The 19,390-nt window shown below is 37.3% G+C and overlaps 1 protein-coding gene across 1 annotated transcript in view; it reads right to left on the bottom strand.

The window, feature by feature from the left end:
- Positions 1 to 1,041: 1,041 nt before the first annotated feature.
- The window catches only part of LOC149155006 (EXS (ERD1/XPR1/SYG1) family protein), a 193,725-nt gene continuing 175,376 nt past the window's right edge, over positions 1,042 to 19,390 (bottom strand). Inside the window, exons 12-14 of the mRNA XM_089444286.1 lie at positions 3,143 to 3,308; positions 2,948 to 3,017; positions 1,042 to 1,538 (exon numbers count right to left, since the gene is read on the bottom strand). Of these exons, the coding sequence (XP_089300412.1) occupies positions 1,278 to 1,538; positions 2,948 to 3,017; positions 3,143 to 3,308 (497 nt within the window). The 3' untranslated portion in view covers positions 1,042 to 1,277. The remainder of the gene's footprint in view (positions 1,539 to 2,947; positions 3,018 to 3,142; positions 3,309 to 19,390) is intronic.

A 19,390-nucleotide genomic window follows, 5' to 3' on the forward strand; every position in this document is an offset into this window, starting at 1 on the left:
TATCTTAACTTCATGTTTGACTAAAAATATTACCTTCTGTGATAACGAAAAAAGTTTGAAGTTGGACTTGTTAAAAGGATGTAGGAAACCTTCAGAGAATTGAAAAAGATTCTGAATATTTTCTCTCGGAAATTTGTCAGAGCCTCTGTTAAATAACAAACTGCTGCAATAATAACTTAAGAAGACAACAATCTTCATAGAAAAGTTGTAGCTACAAAATATTGAAGTACTGCATTATTTCTAGATTCCATAGCCAAGACCATTTAATGCAATAAATATCACACCCACCAAACAAAAGTAGTTCAAGAATAGCCAGAACTTGAGCTTGTTTAAATCAAGAGACTTGTAGTTTGCAACTTCAGAATTTTGGTAGATTGGTATGAAATGGAGCCTTGCGATTTGATAGCAAACTACCTAGCCATTTCTGAAAACACTTATCTTTGGCATTGCACATTAGAATAATGAATGCTCAAAACAACAGAATGAAGCAATGGATTGTACAACATCAATGGAATACTCTCTCACTCTAATGCAATATTAAGACAATATAAAAATGATATAACACTTCGAAAAACAAACAAGTACCTGAAAAGAATTTAAACCAGGTTGAGTAAGACCATAGAATGCACAACCAGACCACCACAACATGCAAAAGAGGAAACCATGATTTTCAACTGCATGACAAGGATGAAACTTTCCACACAAATGAATAAACATATACATTACACTGGTCAGAACTTGAGTGTGTTTAACTCGAGAGAATTGTGATTGGCAACATCAAGCTTCTAGTAGCTTTAGATGAAATGAAGCATTCTGACTTGCTAGCAAACTAGCTAGCAGTTTCAAAGAACAATTGTCTTTGACGTTGCATATTAGAATATGAATGCTCAAAACAACGCAATGAAGCAGTGGATTATCCTTTAGTAGAACTTTCAGTAGATTTAGATGAAAAGCAGCAGTCTGATTTGCTAGCAAACTAGCTAGCACTTTCAAAGAAAAATTGTCTTTGATGTTGCTTATTAGAATACTGAATGCTCAAAATAAAAGAATGAAGCAATGGATTGTGCAATATACAACGGGGTACTCTCTTATTCTAATGCAATATTATGACATAAAAAATGATGACACTATGAAAAAGAACAAGTACCTAAAAAAGAATTAAACGAAGTTGCCTACAAGGACAACAGAATGCTCAACCAGACCAGCACAGCATGCCAAAAATTGAAACCAGAATTTAGAACTGTATAAGAAGGAAACTTTCCTTACAAATGAATAAGTTATACATTGTGCTGCTCAGATTCAAGCAGCTTTTCATTCTCTAGATAAGGAATTTCCTTGATAGGAATCTGCAAATTTGGCTTCAGAGCCATCTTATTCCACTCATTCTCCACACGGAAAAATATCCACTGGAATCTCCGCATCATTTCCAAGGATGTTATGGTAAAGACTGTCAAGTGATTATGCCGTAGGTGGGCTGAAAGTTTATATGTCCATGAACAACGAAGAACAAGATTGCTCCCAACTGCCCAATAATAAACCTGAAATTCAATTCCAAAAATAAGGAACAATGAGAGTACTAAATAGATTCCAGTTTGACATATCAATTTCCCTAAATCAGGAACCCTAGCATGGTTAGAATCACCAGAAGATAACATCACTTAACAACATGGTCAGCTACAATAATATTTTACACTATTGGAATAATGGCAGGACTACATCTATCCGAGTACTTACATGACACAGCATACAGCATTGATGACATCTAATTCAATTTAGTTAATCTAAAGCACCCTCAAATTTTAAGGATGACATATGCAACACATTTGTTAAGTAATAAGCGAAGCAGTGGTGAAGGGATCCATTTTCAAAGTGAATGGAACCTATCAATTTAAGCTTAGTAAGAATATGGAAAAGGGGCAGACAAACGGACTTCTATGATTAATAAATTCAATCCTTCCAGCACAAACATTGAACTACGAGAAAAATTGAAGAAAAATTCCAAGATTGAAGAAAAATTGCTGATTTTTTTACTAGTAAAACTATGTTGCAGGAAATACCTAAAAATGTGGCTTACCGGTACTGGGGCTGGCCCGAAACACCATTGGCCGTACCGTACGGCGTTTCAGGATTTCAAAACGCCATACAGTATGGCTGGCGGCGTTTCAGCCCCGTTTCAGCCACTATAGGCTGCATTTCAGGCAGCAGAAAGGCGAAATTAATTTTTTTTTTTTACCTTTTTCAGCCAGCTCAAGGGGTGAAGAAGGGCGTGGGCCCCTTCTAACACCCAAATGTCCAGATTTAGAGCTCTCTCTTTCTGCTCTTGATATTTGTGCCAATGGTGGTGCAAGTGCAACTGGAAGTACTAGTAGAGTTGCCTCTTCTATTGAACAAGCATCTTGTTCTATCTTTGTTGATGAGGATGAGGAGTTTTATTAGTAATGATATGTTAATGTAGCCATAATTGTCTTTAGCTCATGTTTTATTTCAGTTTTAGCACATATAGCCTCACATATAAAGGTTGATTTTGGAGCCTTGGATGTAAAGCCTCATCTATAAGGGCTAATTTTGGATATTTGCATCATGTAATCCTCTGTTGGAGTTAATATAAATTTAGATTTCCTTCTAAAATGTCATTTATATGCCTCATTCTTTCTTTTCTTGGAAAATAATGTGCTATTTAATATATATATATATATATATATATATATATATATATATATATGACGTTTCGGCCACGTTTCCATTTTCCGGGGGTCGCGTTTCAGGCCGTCCCTGTTTCGGACACTTCTAGACGTTTCAGCGTTTCTTGCAACTTAGTAGTAAACAGTAACAGGATTTTAGTTTGTACTAACTTAAATTTATGCAGTTGGTCATATTCCATTCTGACGTTAAGAAAGTGTGTTCATAAAAATACAAAAAATATCTAAATATTCAAGATAATCCTTACCCAGCGACGACCATATAACATATTTGGACGCAAATGAGGATTTTTTGATCTAAATATCCTGGAAAAAACACTGCCAAAACCAATAAGCAACATCAAAGATAAACCTTTAAGGCAGGCATTAGCTACATATAAAATATTTTCTTATAAGTCATTCCCAAGCAATGTCAGAAAAATGTGGAGTTGAGAGATGCAAACCTCAAGTCCCAGTCACGGGTGACATCCCAATAAAATGAATAGCAAGAATTAACAACACTTGAAAGTAGCCATAAAGGTCGATAAACATTAGTCCACATTTCCGGCACCACATGATATTTGAGTGCTGAAAGGAAAATAACAGGGAATGACGTAGCATATTTCAAAGCTGGAAAAGATCAAAGGGCAACTGGTCAGTTTCTAGAAAACAAAATCATTGGATTTTCCTAAAATGACTTAATACACACAAAAAACACATTGTATTAATAAAAAATAAAGGAAACCAACAAGCACAACACATGAAAATTAAGCCTATTGAAAGAGAACCCAGCAAAATGAATTATATGAGAAATAAGTATTCCTTGTATTAATATTTCAGCTGTTTAAACTTAATGAACTAAAGAATAGTAAAATACATCCACAATAGTGAGGCCTCAATAGAGTACACCAGAAAATAGTTAATTTTGACTCCAATCATACATCAAATGAAAGTTGAAACAGACTCGAACTTGAGAAATACTCTGACGGAACATAAACTTAACATAATACAACATAGCAGTTTTGAAATGTACTTTCCGGCATACTTGGGATTGTATGGGTTTCAATTCCAAGCCTTACAAAGCAAGGTATTGCATCTGTTTGAAAGGTAATCTGTTAAAATTGGCAACTAGAGCCAAATTCCACTTTGAACAGCCCCTTTGTGAAAGATTATTACAGTATTGAATTCCTCTTTTCGAGAGGACCAAAATCGATCTAAAGATTGTCAAATTTGGATAAGGAAAATTGGGTTTTTGAATTTATGTTTCTCTCATGTAAATTAACAAGATCGGCCCCACCTATATGTCGGCTTTAGAAGCTCAAAAGTCACGTCCCTTCAACTCCACCGAATTGTATATATAGAGGAGCCTTATCCCTCATTTGTGACACATCAAAAAAGGGAAAAGATATCTCTGAGGCAGCGAAGCTTAACGAGGATGAATTTTGGTTATGGTTGGAGTTGTTTTGGGTAGGGCTTTGTCTTAACAGGTCTGAGTTTGGAAGTAGTGATGCGCTACGATTGAGGACAGTCTTGTATATGGGTTGTGACTTGTTTCGTGTGGGACTTCTTCCTGTAGTTTGGCTGCAGCTAGAAGATATACTTATAGCTTGACCGCAAGCCTTGAATCACTTGCCCAGGAAGCCGAGATGCAACAGAAGGATGCTGACCTTATATGATAGTAATCGGGTGCCTGTTGAGGATGGCTTGGAAACTTAAAAGGAGGCTTGGACTACTACAAAGAATAGAGCCCTCGTACGGAGAGAAGGCCGCACTGCTTACAGGTATTCAAGTATTGAAGAAGCGCTGGAACAGCATGCTTCAGAAGCCCTAATCAAGAACCGCAGAAATAATGACAACGGTGACCTTAATGTGGTCATTCATCAGCTCCTAAAGCCAGCGAAAGGCAGCATCATGTAAGATAAGGAAGGCCGCACTAGAAAGGAAAATTTTGGACCAGTCATCATAGAAAGAAGTGGACTGCTGTTGCCCTAACCAGACCAATCTTCTACAGCAATATAACTTTTCCTCTATGAACAGAGTGTCCAGATTACAGGATTGAATGGATCTAACGGCAGTGATGCCTGATCTTCATATTGGCAAGTTATTTTAAATCATTGTACTCTCTCTCTCTCTGTTGAACATCTGATATTAATAATAAGAACAATTGATCAAGGGTTTTCCCCATCTTGGGGTTTTTCCCTGTCTTGAGCCATATTCTCGTGTTTTTCTGTCTTGGCTTGTCTTCAGCATCTATCAATTATGTTCTTTCGTTAGTTACTGTCATATAATGTTTAATGTCATTGCTAATGGATTAATGGGCATATTGGTTGAATGAAGTATCTAACCTAAGCAAAGAACATGTTAACTCAAAATCAACATCATCAATACTGCTTCTAGTTACATGGGAACAGCTTCTGTCATCTCTGAAACTCGTTCCTGCCATTCTGCCATTTCCGGGAGCTTGGGAATGGGTATGAGATGTCCCCAAACGACTGGGAACGGTTATGGGAACTTGCAAGCTTAAAATTCAAGGAAATGGGAGTTTGAATGTTTTAGATCTCTAGTATAGGTAGATATAGAAGCTCCCACAACCTCCCAAGCTTGTCAGCCCTAAATTTGTACATCCTTGACATGTTTCTCTTTGTTTTGGCGCTAATCTCATGACATCCCTCCCCAAAAAACGATAAAACAATTTTTAAACCCTAATTTCTACCTATGATATAGTCACCTGTCATGAAGAATACACATAATGTGGCATTTGGCATCAAGCTGCATTGTGAGTCATTGTGTGATTGAGCAGCATTGTGAGTCTTGTGTGCACTGTGAGGAAGACCAAGGTGTATTGAGTAATAAGGGTTGAGAGAAGACTGAGTCACATTGAACAGTCACGAGTGAGGTGCAGAGGTGTTTTGCCATCATTTGGTCATCTCAGCCCTGTGAGCAGCAGTGTGAGAATTCATGAGTTCCAGCATTTGTCATTCTCTCGCACCATTGTTTTCCAGGTATGCTTGACCACTGAATTCCACCGTGTGATTTCCTGTAGTGTTGTAAGTGCATGCTTTTCCAAATTCCACTGTGTGGTGTTACTATTTTAATTGCCTATAAGTCTGCTAAGTCCTAAAAGTAGTAGTTTATGACATGACATCTTTGAAGTATTTTTCCAGGATTTAGTTATAGAGACCAGTGGGTGTGTTTTGTTGCTAGTAACTTGTTGAACAGCTCAATATACTAAATTATCAAAGCCTGATATACTTTGGTATATACTATTTAGCAATTCCAACAGACAGTAGGAGGCAGAGCTATCTTGGATAGGGCTCCATTTTGACTGAAATAAAAATTTTATACTAAAATCTGAGGCATTGCTAGGATGCAAAACAGTCCAGGAATGGCCTGCATTTTTATTGAAATAAATACTAGAGTCTAGGCATTGCTAGGAGGTAGAACATTCCAGTATTGCCATTATATTACAGTTCTCAGTTAGTTTGGCCAAAGATGTGTGGGGTCTGTTCATGCACCATGGATGTAATATAAATATTGGTAAGTAGTGTACCTTCAAGCAACTTATAAATTGAAATATATCATATATCAATACACCATCCAATGTAGTCTTTTCAACTATAGTTTTGTGCCCTGTATGTATCATTGTTTGGATGCATTGTAGTCTAGACTCTAGACTACTTTTTAAACTTTTTAATATATAATATTGCTGCTGCCAACATAACAATTCTGTTAACTTTTAATACCAGGATTGATTTATTTTGTCTCAACAATTATTTTACACCCACAAAAATATTTACTCAATATAATTCTAAAAATTGCTTTAAAACAAATACACTGGTATTTTTAACTTTCAGAAATAAATTGCCACAGATATAAAATTGAAAAATCAACCCCAAGAACAGCAGAAATTTCCATCCAACAAATATTCCTTAGCTTTTATTAATCTGGAAAATTAGGGCCTTGACCCACATAGAAATACATAGAAAATACAGCACACTTGAACTTGGAAAAAGGCCCACTAGATTTTCGGCCTCTAGAGAAATTCAGCCATTGGAAATTCGGATGCCCTGGAAAATAACTCAGCCCTGGGAAATCTCAGCTTCCACCTGTACAGCCTGCGCACTGGGAAAATATCAGTCCCTTCCTCCATGTGGACATAGCTGGAAATTCGGGCTCCTCTCACAATCTCAGCCTGTACAAAAATCTCGGCCTCTACCTCCCATGTCTCAGCCTCTCTCTCCTAGAACTTGGCCTTCATCAATCTCTCTTCTAGAAAACCCTTGCTGCACACTCTCTTGTCTTCAGTGATTGAGTCTCTCACTCCTTGAGAAAATCACTTTCTCAATCACAATGTGTCTTTCACCTCTCCCTTAGGCTAATTTTATAACTGCATCTTGAGCTAAATCCTTAACCCCCAATATCCAAAGTGATAGATGGATATGATTAATTCCTAACCCACTTAGATCAATGGTAGAAATTAGATCTAAGTCGCTTAAATGATTAAATTATTTATCCTTAGAAACTTAGCCCAATATCCAACATTAATCAATTAAATTAATTAATTTGTTTTTCCTAAGTTAAACTTAGGAAAGAAATCATAATAACACTTACTCCTCTCAAGCAAGCACCTAAAGAGACAATCTGACATCTTCTGCATCCAAGACACCGAGCCTATGCAAAAGAACCTATCCAAGCTAATAACATCAACATTTGCTCCTAGTAAGGAAGGTGCTCTGCACCACCCCCAACTTATCTCTGTAGAAAACAAACTTCTCCTCACTAGGGGCTTTGTGAGAATATCTACAACCTACTCAGCTACGGATATGTACTCATAGAAGATATGAGAGAGAGAGGTCAACCGTCAAACCATAGTCAATGATCCATTTACAATGGAAGAATTTTCTCACCAAACCATTGGACCCAGTTTGGCAAATTGGGGTCTGAAACCTTATGGGATCATTTTGAGACATCTAATGACATTTTTGGGGGGTAAAACTTTGTCACTTTACCTTCACACCTTTTTTTCCTATTATATCCACAAAGGTCTTTCCAACGACGCAATAATCACCTCAATCGGAGTCTGTATGCGAAAGTTATGCCACTCAAAATATGACCTTCCTATTTTGTCCACAATAATTCAAAAGGATGCCATAGTAGTCCCCATTATTCATGGAAAGGGGCTAGCCACATGATCATGATGAAGAAGACTCTAGAAGAGTCCATATTGTAACTTGTTAAGAGTTGAAGGAGTCAAACCTAACTACTAGTAGGCTATTGGGTTGTGTTATAACTAGGCCACTAGGAGGAGAAAGGGTTCCATTCTTTAGAGCATTTTGTTCCATAGACGAGCAAAGTAGCCAAGAGGGATAGGGAGATAGCACACTAAGAGGATTTGTGCATTGTAGCAGCCCACATGACACAAGCCTTACTTCTTTGTACTTGCAGCCATTTTCTATTCAGAGAAAGAGCAGAGCGGCCTTGCCTTTCAGCTGGGATTTCTCCTGAAAGGGTTTCCCAAGATATATCTTGTGCCAATGCTAGTTTGTGAGTTTTATTTTTTTGTTCTCTATTTTTTGCATAATTATAATTTGCATACATACGCAATAAACAATAATTTATAGATCCATAAATCTAAAGAGAAATAAACCCTCATAGTGTAGATTTTGAGTATAGTTTTATTAGATCTATTGTGACGAATTGTCGAGTGGAATATCTTCAACAGTTTACGGATCAATAAAGCACACTAGAGGCCCCATTACAGGAAACAATTGTATCCACATTAGCTATGAAAAACAAATATCTTGTCTATGATATGTAGACCATCAATCTATCCTTGCTCCAAGAGAAAATTTCCATATGCAACAACATGGCTAGCTATGTCAATTCATCATCTATCAAGGCCATAATCTTCGGGATCCATTTCCAAAGTTAAATCCCCCTATAGCATGAAAGGTCGCAAAGGCATCCCATGGCTAACAAGTGTCCTTAGGTGCTAGTGATTCGGTTGATCGAGACCAAGATCCAATACCAGCAGATCAGGATTGCGTTTACCAAATCTAAGAAGCAACACCAAGACCAAAGTCTCTAGTCGCAGGAGAGAAGCTAAAAGCACCCCTTCCAGTTCCAGGTTGAGATTGAGGAGAACCAAGAGCAACAAGTGCATATACATGGGAGAACTAAAGTCGCAGAGCTAAGGAATATCAAAGTAGATAAGATAAGATAATTTTGTTAATGTGCAAAGAATGACCACAAAAGAGAACTTCCAGTCAAAATACAAAGTAGTATTGCAAAAGCAACTCCTAGATCAATGCTAAAAGAAAAAAAGATTACTTTATTATCAATCTATGAACAAGAACTATCTACACAATAGAGATACCATCGTAAACTGCCTATATAGAAAAAAAAACCTGTAAAAAATGAAGAATGCTCATTGTTGAGCCAAAGTGAGTATGACAAGCCCTAATGGTGCTTGCTATCAAGAACAAGTGAGACCACGTGGCAGGATCCTCATCAAAGCATCAATTATTGTGTAAGGGTTAATGAATTAGTTGACAATATCCATTGGAGCATGGGAAAAGCTAAGGGGCCTTGCTTGTATGATTTTGTGGAAGACAAAAGAAAGAGAACCCTAGCTCTCCTAACATCCAAGGTTGTGAAAAAGAAACTCTTGATTGAAACCTAGATACCCCCCTAAACTTGGGGTGTAGTCTATTGTACTAGAGGGGAGCTCATTTATGGGTTTGTTTATATTTGGTCCACCTACCGACCTAGTGATGTACACCCTTTACCCTAAAATGACAAATCCTCAAGTATATCAAGGAGGTTGGTTGATCACCACATGGAGAGATTAAATGGAATTATGAGGTCCCATCAATACAGATGTTGAAGTATCATTAGTCTTTGTATGACACTTGTTGCCCTAAGCAAACAAAACACCAAGAAGTATGATGTCATCAACCTAATGGCCTCCAACTAGGATTTAATGCAAAGAGACTCGGATCGATATATGAGCACTTGTCACAGGAAGAAAGCAAGGCATCTCTGATTAAGGGAGCAAATGAAGGTGGAACTTGAATATTGATATAGGAAAAAGTAACTCCTTGGATCTCATACTAGAAAGGACATCGAAAAATGAGATAAATTTCTACCTCTAGCTCTTCTAAGTTGTATCACTGGCAAACCATGTCCAATTGGAAGATGTGATGATCATTATCAACAAAGAGTCTTTTGTGAGAGCCCAACCAAAACTAGCCAATGGGGATCTTGAGGGGGTTTCTAATATTGTGGATAACAAAATCTAATGAGGGGGAATGGAAGTAACAACAAAAATCATAAAATGTAAATATCATGGTAGATAGGATAGGATAATAGTACCAATGTCCAACAAATGACCACTAAAGTAGCTCAAATGGACTACTAGGTACAATGATGTCAATACAAAGTGGGAGCATTGAAACAACTCCTATAAAAATATAATGCTAAAAGAAAAAATGTGAATATAATCTAAAGCATGTGGAAACAATATCTAGACTCCATAGTTGGAGGTCACTCTGAGAGAAAGATGTTCAATATAACCAAATCCAAGATATGGAAAATGGAAATAGGTAATGAGCAATGCGTTTCATAGTCTATTGGATCTCGATATGTCTCTCCTAGCATCTAAGGCTAAATGGAGGATGCTTAAGATAGAGAATTGCATTGAAGTAGCACCAGAAGAAGGCTTGGATGACGTTTTGTGTTACATTCTAGAGGAAGAAATGCACTGGTAAATTTTGTTCATTTTTCTACAATAAACATAGTAGAAACAAATTTTCTAATATGATAATTACTTATAATGATCTTTAATTAATTCATCTTATGCCACTAATATCATTAAGAAATCATACATAGAAAATCTCAACAGTAATGCAGCGAAAACAGTAGAAACAAATAAGAACATAATGAGACAACCATGCACAATAGAGATAACAAATTTTCCCTAGGAAACCCAAACTTGGGAGAAAACCCAACAACTCTTCTTCTAGGAGAAATTCCTCTTTAGCAAGGTTTACAATAAAATGTCTAGAAATTTGTGCCAAAAACCAAGTCCAAACATTAGCCATTTCATCATTTTTTTGCTCCCACGAGTGTCTTCTATATGAGAGAGATGATAAATGAATAAGACAAATGAAGTGTCACATCATGTGTATATATACAAGTCGACTGGGTGCATTTACCCCAAGGGTCTAACGTTCCCAGGAAATTAATCACCTAAGAGACGAAGTAGCCTATCAATCCCCGTAGGCTATAGTCCTCAATAAAGGGGAAAACCCCAAAGTACCAATGAGTGGGCGAGTTCAGTTGGGCAAAGAAACCCAAAGTTGGGGTTGTTGGAAAACTAATTACTGCGGCATGTTTCAGTTTATTGTTTTCCTTTACTTGATATTGATTCTTGTGATGTTAGATTGTTCTTTAACTTGATTATGTTTATGTTCTATATCATCAAATAAATGTCAAAACAAGAACACAAAATATAGACTCCACACCAGGGAAAAACCCCTTCAACAAGGGAAAACCCATCAAAACTCTTCTTATCAACTTCAAAGGAGACTTCCAAGACCAAACAATAGACTAGGGATTCCACCAAGAACAAGTCGACCACCCTGCCTTCATCCAAGAACAAAATCTTCAATCTGCTTCTGCAACTTCAAATCTGTAAACAATATTAGCCCTCTCGCATGTACAAGACGTCCCAAGTGAATGTAATAGAGATGCGAAACCTTCAAGTATTCTTTCCTTCTATTCTCAACTCTTCTAGCTTTTGTATTCTTCTTGACTTGTCCTCGGATCAGATCAGATGAACTCACACTTTTGTTCTCATCCAAATGAAGTCGTGTAATCTTCTTTATATAGCTATCTGAGTGACTCAAATAGCCCTCTCTAGGCCGACATGAGCAGGGGTGGTCGACCTGTCTTTGGAGCCCTTTTTGGACACTTTACAAATACAAAAATAATATTTTTCTTTTGACACATGAGCCCAAGAAGGGTCTATTACATCATGACAAAGACTTTGACTCAAGACTAAAACCCTAGAGCACTCAATGGGTGCTTTGACCTAGGAACCAAATACTTTGAGCATGAAACCCATGCTTTAATAAGTAAATTTTCTTTTACAATAAAAATTATTTTTCTTTTCTTTTGACAATACATAAGAATTACATCATGACAGGACACAAATGACAATTATGAAGACCGAAACTAATTACAAATTCCAACAAGGGTTTGGTGTGAATTTTACTCAATCAATTAAGGAGAGGATCCCCTCTAGGAAATCTATAAATATGGGGGGATTGAATTCATTTGGAAGGATCATTGTATTTCAATTTATCTCTGTTTTTTTGAGCCAGAGGGTCTAAGGGTTTTAAGACCCTGTTTTCCTTTGTCAATTTCGATGGTGAAAGATTCCACCCTAGTTGACCAATTCTCTCTCTCTTTCTCGATTTGGGCACAAGATTCTATCTAAACAAGAAGTTTTGTGGTTATTGGTCTTGGTTCTGCGACAGGATTACTTTTTGGAGGCAACGAGTGCTCTGTTGGTATCGATTCTTTATAACCATTTGAAAGGCATATCATCTAGGCTACAGATTCTTGTTCTGGCACTGGGATATTATCTTGGCAGCAAAGGTATATCACCTAGAAGGCATACAAATTCTTGATCTCTTACAAAAGATCAGTTGAAAGAAGAACGAATTATGGTCTCAGTGCCCTATCTGAACTACCACAACATTTGTTCTGGCTCAGAATGCAAGCGAAACCCCTGTGTTGAACGATTGAAGCATTTGATAAAGGTTCGAGTACTCCAAAATCCAGAACAAAGCAAATGGGGGTTCTCTGTGGCTATTTTGCGGATCTACTAAAGTAGATTACGAGTTGTGCAAGTCCTCTATCAGATCCTGATATTGATCTGTAAATAACACTGAAAGCAGTGTTGCACTAGTCGCAATATTATCGTATAATCGCGATAATTTCAAAGAAAAGATAAAATTGCGCGTAGTAATCGAAAAAAAAAATTGCCCGCTTGTCGGGCAACGCGATTTTAAAAGGGAAAACGCAATTTTTTTTGTTCATTTGGACAGCAGAAGGTGCGTTGGGGTTTTGGAGAGTTAGAGACTTGGAGACTTGGAGATTTTGGAGCTAAATCAACTAGCTGGAGGAGAAAATCGAAGAGTGAGCTAAGGAGGAGACACTATATCTTCATAAAACCGGTATGGGCACCAATGTTTTTTGTTTTCATTGTTTTGTAACTTTGTTTTTGTTTTTTTCAATGTTTTTGGTTGGGTTTGGAATGGGGTTTTTGACATTTGTCCAATGCAATTTTTTTTTAGTTGTTTTGCTTGGGTTTGGAATGGGGTTTTTGACATTTGTCCAATGTATTGTGTTTTTAGTTTTTGGTTGGGTTTGAAATGGGGTTTCTTAAATTGTATGTAATTTTTTTTTAGTTTTTGTATAATGTAAATAGTAAAATACTAAATTGTAAGTTTGTAACTTGTAAATACTAAATTGTAATCCTTATTTTCCCATAGGTTCACCGAAACACCATTCAAGTTTTCAACTTCAAAGTTCAAAATCAAACATGCCAAGGAAATTGAACCCTTTCTGGGAATTTGGTGAACCTAATGCTTTGAATGATAGACTAAACTTGACTTGCAAGTTGTGTGGGCAGCATCTATCCGGGGGGGTGTACAGATTGAAGTATCACCTTGCAAAAATCCCTGGATTTGATGTAAGGCCTTGCAAAAATACAAATCCTGAACTAATCCAAAGAGCCATGAAAGCATTGGAAACTTTAGACCACAATAGAGAGGCCAAAGAAGATATGAAGAGGCAACTAAAAAAGTCAGTTGCATAAGCAAGTGCCACTGGTTCTACTGCAGCATCAACCAATCCAGTAGCTGCCTCATCATTTTTTGTTCCTCGAACCACACCTGGTTCACAGCCATCTATTAGTTCAATGCTAAAAAAAACTGAGAAAGAACAAGCTGACAAGTTGCTGGCAAAATTTCTCCTTTGGAGTGATATTCCTTTCAGCATTGTAAGGAATAATCCATTTTTCTAGCCTGCTCTTGATGCTATTGCAACTGTTGGCCCAGGGTACAAAATCCCTTCTTATCATGACATGAGAGGCCGGATTCTTCAAAATGAAAAGCTTGACTGCACCAAAAGATTGGAGGATTTTAGGGCATCATGGGCACAAACAGGATGCACTGTGATGTCAAATGGTTGGACTGACCAAAAGGGGAGAACCCTTATAAACTTCTTGGTTAGTTGTCCCAAGTGGACTATGTTTATCAAATCTATTGATGCATCTGCACAAATCAAAGATGAAGAACATTATGTGATTTGCTAGATGTGTTTATTTTGGAGGCGAGTGCAGAAAATGTTGTCCAAGTCATAACAGACAATGCTGCAAATTATGTTGTTGCTGGCAGGATGCTTATGGACAGGCATCCTACTTTATTTTGGACACCTTGTGCTGCACACTGTATTGATTTGATGTTGGAGGACATAGGGAAAATTCCCTTTGTCAAAGATATTGTTGAGTCATCCAAAAGCATTACAAAATTTATATATAACCATACATCTGTGCTTAGCTAGATGAGAAGATTTACCAACAACAAAGAGTCAGTGCGCCCCGCCATTACACGGTTTGCCACCAGTTTCATCTCTTCAATCCCTCTTGAATTCTATGTGGGATGTGAAGAGAATGTTTCTTTCAGAGGAGTGGTGTGCTTTGCCAGTGAGCCGCAAACCAGAGGGAGAGGCCGTATGCAGACTAGTTTCATACCAGGAAGACTTTTGGGCGGGAGTGCAGGAGGTGTGCACCGTTACTGAACCTTTGGTAAAGGTTCTTTGGTTAGTTGATGGTGAGAAGCCTGCAAATGGCTATTTGTATGAGGCCATGGACAGGGCCAAAGAAGCCATTCGGGCCTACTATGATGATAAGGGAGATGAGGAGTTTCAGAGACAACTCCTCCTATGGGGAGTGATTGATGAGCAATGGAACAACACACTCCATCATCCCATTCATGTTGTTGGGATTTTCCTGAACCCCGCATTTTCTTACGCATGTGGGTTTGTATTTGATGCTAAGATCATGGATGGATTCTTATCCTGAGTCCAGAAGATGGTGCGATCTCCAGCAGAATGTATAGAGATCTCTAAAGAAATTGAGACATATAGGATGGCAGGTGGCACATTTGGCTTTGACATGGTTGTGACTGATAGGATGATTAAAATGCCAGGTATTTTTTAGTTTGTAACTTTGTTTCAAATTTCATTGTCTCTTCAAATTCCATTTTTTTTCTTATGTTTATTTAAAATTTTATTTGTAATTTTGTTGTAGATGCATGGTGGAGAATGTATGGTGCCAGGGTACCCCTTCTGCAAAAGCTTGCCATTCGAATCCTCAGCCAAACATGTAGCTCCTCAGGATGTGAGCGCAACTGGAGTGTATTTGAAAAAATACACAACAAGAAGCGCAACAGGTTAACACTTAAAAATTTAAAATATTGCAAATTTCCAAATAAATTTTTGAATTCATTAAACAATATTTTTTTTATAATTATTAATTATTATTTCATGATCTTTGTACAAGTTGGAGTCCCAACAACTTAATGACATGGTCTACGTCTACTACAATCTTCGATTGTGGGTGAGGCAACTTGAGAGGACACCTGATATGGAGGCCATCTCATTGGATGGGATTGACACCACTGCTGCATGGAGGGTTGAGGCCGAGAGGCCTCTCATGGAGTCTGTTGATGATTGGTTAGTGCAGGATGTAGTGGAGGAGGAGGAGGAGGAGGAGGAGGCCGAGGAACAGGAGGAGGAGGTGACACCACCTGCCTGGGCTACCCCTGCCACCAGTAGAGGACGTGGTCTACCTCCTATAGCTCCTACTCCTAGTTCTTCAGCTTCTAGAGCACAGCAGACTCCACTGCCAACTCCACCAGCACCAACATCTACATCTAGAGGGAAAGGGAAAGCTATAGCATTTTCTCGCAAGAGGGGCAGAGGAAATCAATAGTATTAAACTTTAGCTATTTTATTCATTTCATTGTATATGACATTATGACTCATGAGATACATTATTATATTTTTTTGTTGATATTTTGAGGTTGAGTTGGGACTCAAGAGTCAAGACTTACTATTCAGGACATGATTCACTGTTATGTGTGATTTTAGCACTAGAAATGATATTAAACATCATATATATTAGTTCTTTTATCATATTTATGTGTCAATGTATTTATTTTATGTTGTAGATGGTTTAGATATTAAAAAAATTGAAAAAAAATGAATATTTTTGTACCAAACGATTTTTTCCCGACTATTACCGATTTTTTCTTGATTATTACGATTTTTTCCGATTTTTTCCTCGTGCTGATATTATCCCGATAACGATTAGTGCAACATTGGCTGAAAGTCTTCCAATAAAGTACGCACTAAGGTTATGTGGAAAGTCTTCCAATCGATGGCATCTAAAAGAATAAATGACACTACAGCGGCTGAGTTGACATAGTAGTTGGATATATCCAAAATCCGTGACCTAGAATAGAGTGTGAATGTTTTGACCCAAGATCGTTCAAGTGATCAAAATTCTGACGCAATTACAAAGATTTGAAATCTGTGTCTTGAATTAGGCAGATACTTCACTAGCACTAGTGTGTTTGGTTCTTTGCATGTAATGGAAGATACAAACATATTTGATGCTATCACATGGTGGGACACATATGGCAGGCAAGGACTTTTGCCAAAATTGGCAAAAAACTGCTCTCACAGGTTGTAAATACTTCTTCTGCAGAGAGGTGTTGGAGCACCAACAACTTCATCCATAATGTGAGAAGAAACAGAGTCAATGAAAACCGGGTAGAAAGCTTGGTTTATGTGTACCACAACTTCAGGTTGTTGACTCATTATTGTGATCGAGCTTGTGAGGATACACCATATAAAACTTGGGACAACAACCCTTTGGAGGATGGTGCTCTACATCTAGAAGAATTGCAAACAGAACTTCAAAGAGATGATGATGAAGCAACACTAGCCATGCCACCCCCACCATCCAGTAGCAGTGCTCGAGTTCCAACATCTTTGCCTTTGTTGCCGCCACCTCCATCTACATCCTCACATGGAGGGCATGTGGCTTTTGGTTTTGGTCATCCGACTATGTGGGAGGAGACTCCCAGTAGTAGTAGACCACCACGACCTTCTCAAAAATTAGACATTTCTCGTGGCAGCAAGAGGAAGCAGTAGATAATAGATTTACTTGTCTTTTCTAGTTTCTAGTAGTTTTTATAATTGTTGACTCTTTCATATTTATTATGATATTTTTTGTAAACAATATATGACAATTTAAGTTTGAAGTTTGAAGTTGGCAATTATAACTCATTGGTAATGAATTATGAATATGATGCTTTGTGAAAGTTGAAAGTTGAAACATTTCATTTCATGTTAGATATTTTTTGTTATAGTTTGGTTACTTGGTAATGGTAATGCTTAAAAGTACAACTTTAGTGATCAATGATGATAAATGTATGTTCGATATTTTTTGTTATAGTTTGGTTACTTGGTAATGGTAATGGTTAAAAGTACAACTTTAGTGATCAATGATGATAAATGTTATATATTGAATTTTGAAAGCTTGAAACTTTAAGATTGATGAATCATGAGACTCGATATGTTGTATGTTACTAACTTGTGGACGTGGTTGATGAGAATTATAACTTCTTGATGACTGATGTTATATGGTTCAATCCATAATTTTATGTTTTTTATATCTAATTCATCATTCTGCATGCTTTTGTTGACATATATGCATCAAAATATATAAAATTATATATTATATAAAAATTCGCTCCCAAACCAGGAGCATTTGAAAATGTAGATCCACGCTCCCTGCTTCCGCTCCCGCTCCCAAGTAACCTTGCTTCCATCCAACCACATGAATGCTAGTTATAGGTGCCATCTACAACTCTTTTTCGGTAGCCCTGTATCAACCGATCCAAATGTTGTTCAAAAATCAAAAATCAACATCAAATCAACGTTACCTTTTGTGATGGCCTTTCATCATGACATATGCTTCTTGTAACATCCTGCACATAAATATATCTACAAGGCTTTCAATGTCAAGGGTCTCCTTTCTTTATAGACTTTATCAAATTCTTCATGTCCTTTCTATGGAGATATCATAGTCAGTTTTCTAGTCATCGGATGTTGATTTCCTTTTCTTATATGACCATAGTTGCATCTTTCACGATCGCTTCCTTCTTTCTTTACATATTGTTCCCAGCAACTTCCATCCATAGCTCTGTCATCTTTATCAACCACCTCATATTCCATATGAGGACATGTTATGATTTCATCTCGTCAATATGTGAACCATGCCTTCATGCACCTTTTTCAAGGTAAGAGATCCCTTTCCTTTGATCATGCTCACGAGGTAGAGCATTCACCCATGTTATCTACAACTATATGATGGCATGACTTAATCTATCAAATACATGAATACATACCTCTTTTCTCCTTTTGGTCATCTAGACTTCCTTCAGCAGCGTCCTTTCCTTGATTGAAAGTACTTCAACCATCTTGACATGTTGCACTCTTTTGTCATCATACCATCATCCTTCTAAACAATGGATTTCTCACAAGGTGAAATGATTAGTGAGACACTTGTTTTTTCTAAGAAAGGTGAGGTGAACCTTCTAATGAAGAGTCCACAGAGGATCTTAATCATTGTCACCCTGCAAATGCTCCTTTCTAATGATGATAATGTATGATGAATTCTATGCTAGATGACTTTCTACTACCCATAAGTACTACTTATGCTTTCAATGAGGTTACCAAGAGCTACTTCCTTTCTACGATGACTACTACATCCATGTACACTTCTACCTCAGCTATCCTTTCAAGCTTCAATAATGATTTTATAAGCTCTTGCTTCATTCGTATGCTTCTAATGTGATGTCGTCTTCTTTTAACCATGATAGAGGTCTCTCTGCTTTTCCTTGCTATGTATCAAGCATCCACAATTTCATAATTATATCATGAATCTTTCTAGGGATCAAAGATCTTCATAGTTCCCTCCTTACACATGCTTCCCAAAGAAGAGGATCAGCGCATCTTTCTTCCTTTACTTCCCGTACCTACAGCATTCATTGACAAGTACTACCAAGTGAAACATGTGATAACTAAAGCAGGATGTAAAACTCTCATGGATTTTATAGGAAGAAATCCTGAGGTTTTCAAGTACAAACCCTAGTTCTAGGGACATGATGTCAAATTCAGATTACCATCCATATTTATCCACACTAGGGTTTATCATATACCTTATACAAGCCCTAGAAGCCAAGAGATAGAGTTTTTATGAGGGAACAAGCAAGTTACTGTTAGGGTTTCTCATGAACTATCTAGGGTTTGTAATGCTAGACATCAATAAATTTAAAAAAAACAACACACCCTAGAACCGTGTAAGTAACTAACCCTAATCATTTCTTGATAGACCCTTAACAAATAAATATACCATACATACCTCATGATTACGTACCTTTGTACTTTATTGCTACAAGGTTTGTTGTTGGATGCCATACTTTTCCAATTGTTCTCTAAGTATTATGCTAAAGTTGTAGCTTCTTCCAATGTTGTAGCTTTTAGGAGTATGCTGATTCTTTTCTGCT

This window comes from Pinus tabuliformis, chromosome 9 (genome assembly GCF_031772625.1).
Source record: "Pinus tabuliformis cultivar Carrire ecotype Pingquan chromosome 9, CPIR1, whole genome shotgun sequence".
In the NCBI taxonomy this organism is placed as follows: domain Eukaryota; kingdom Viridiplantae; phylum Streptophyta; class Pinopsida; order Pinales; family Pinaceae; genus Pinus; species Pinus tabuliformis.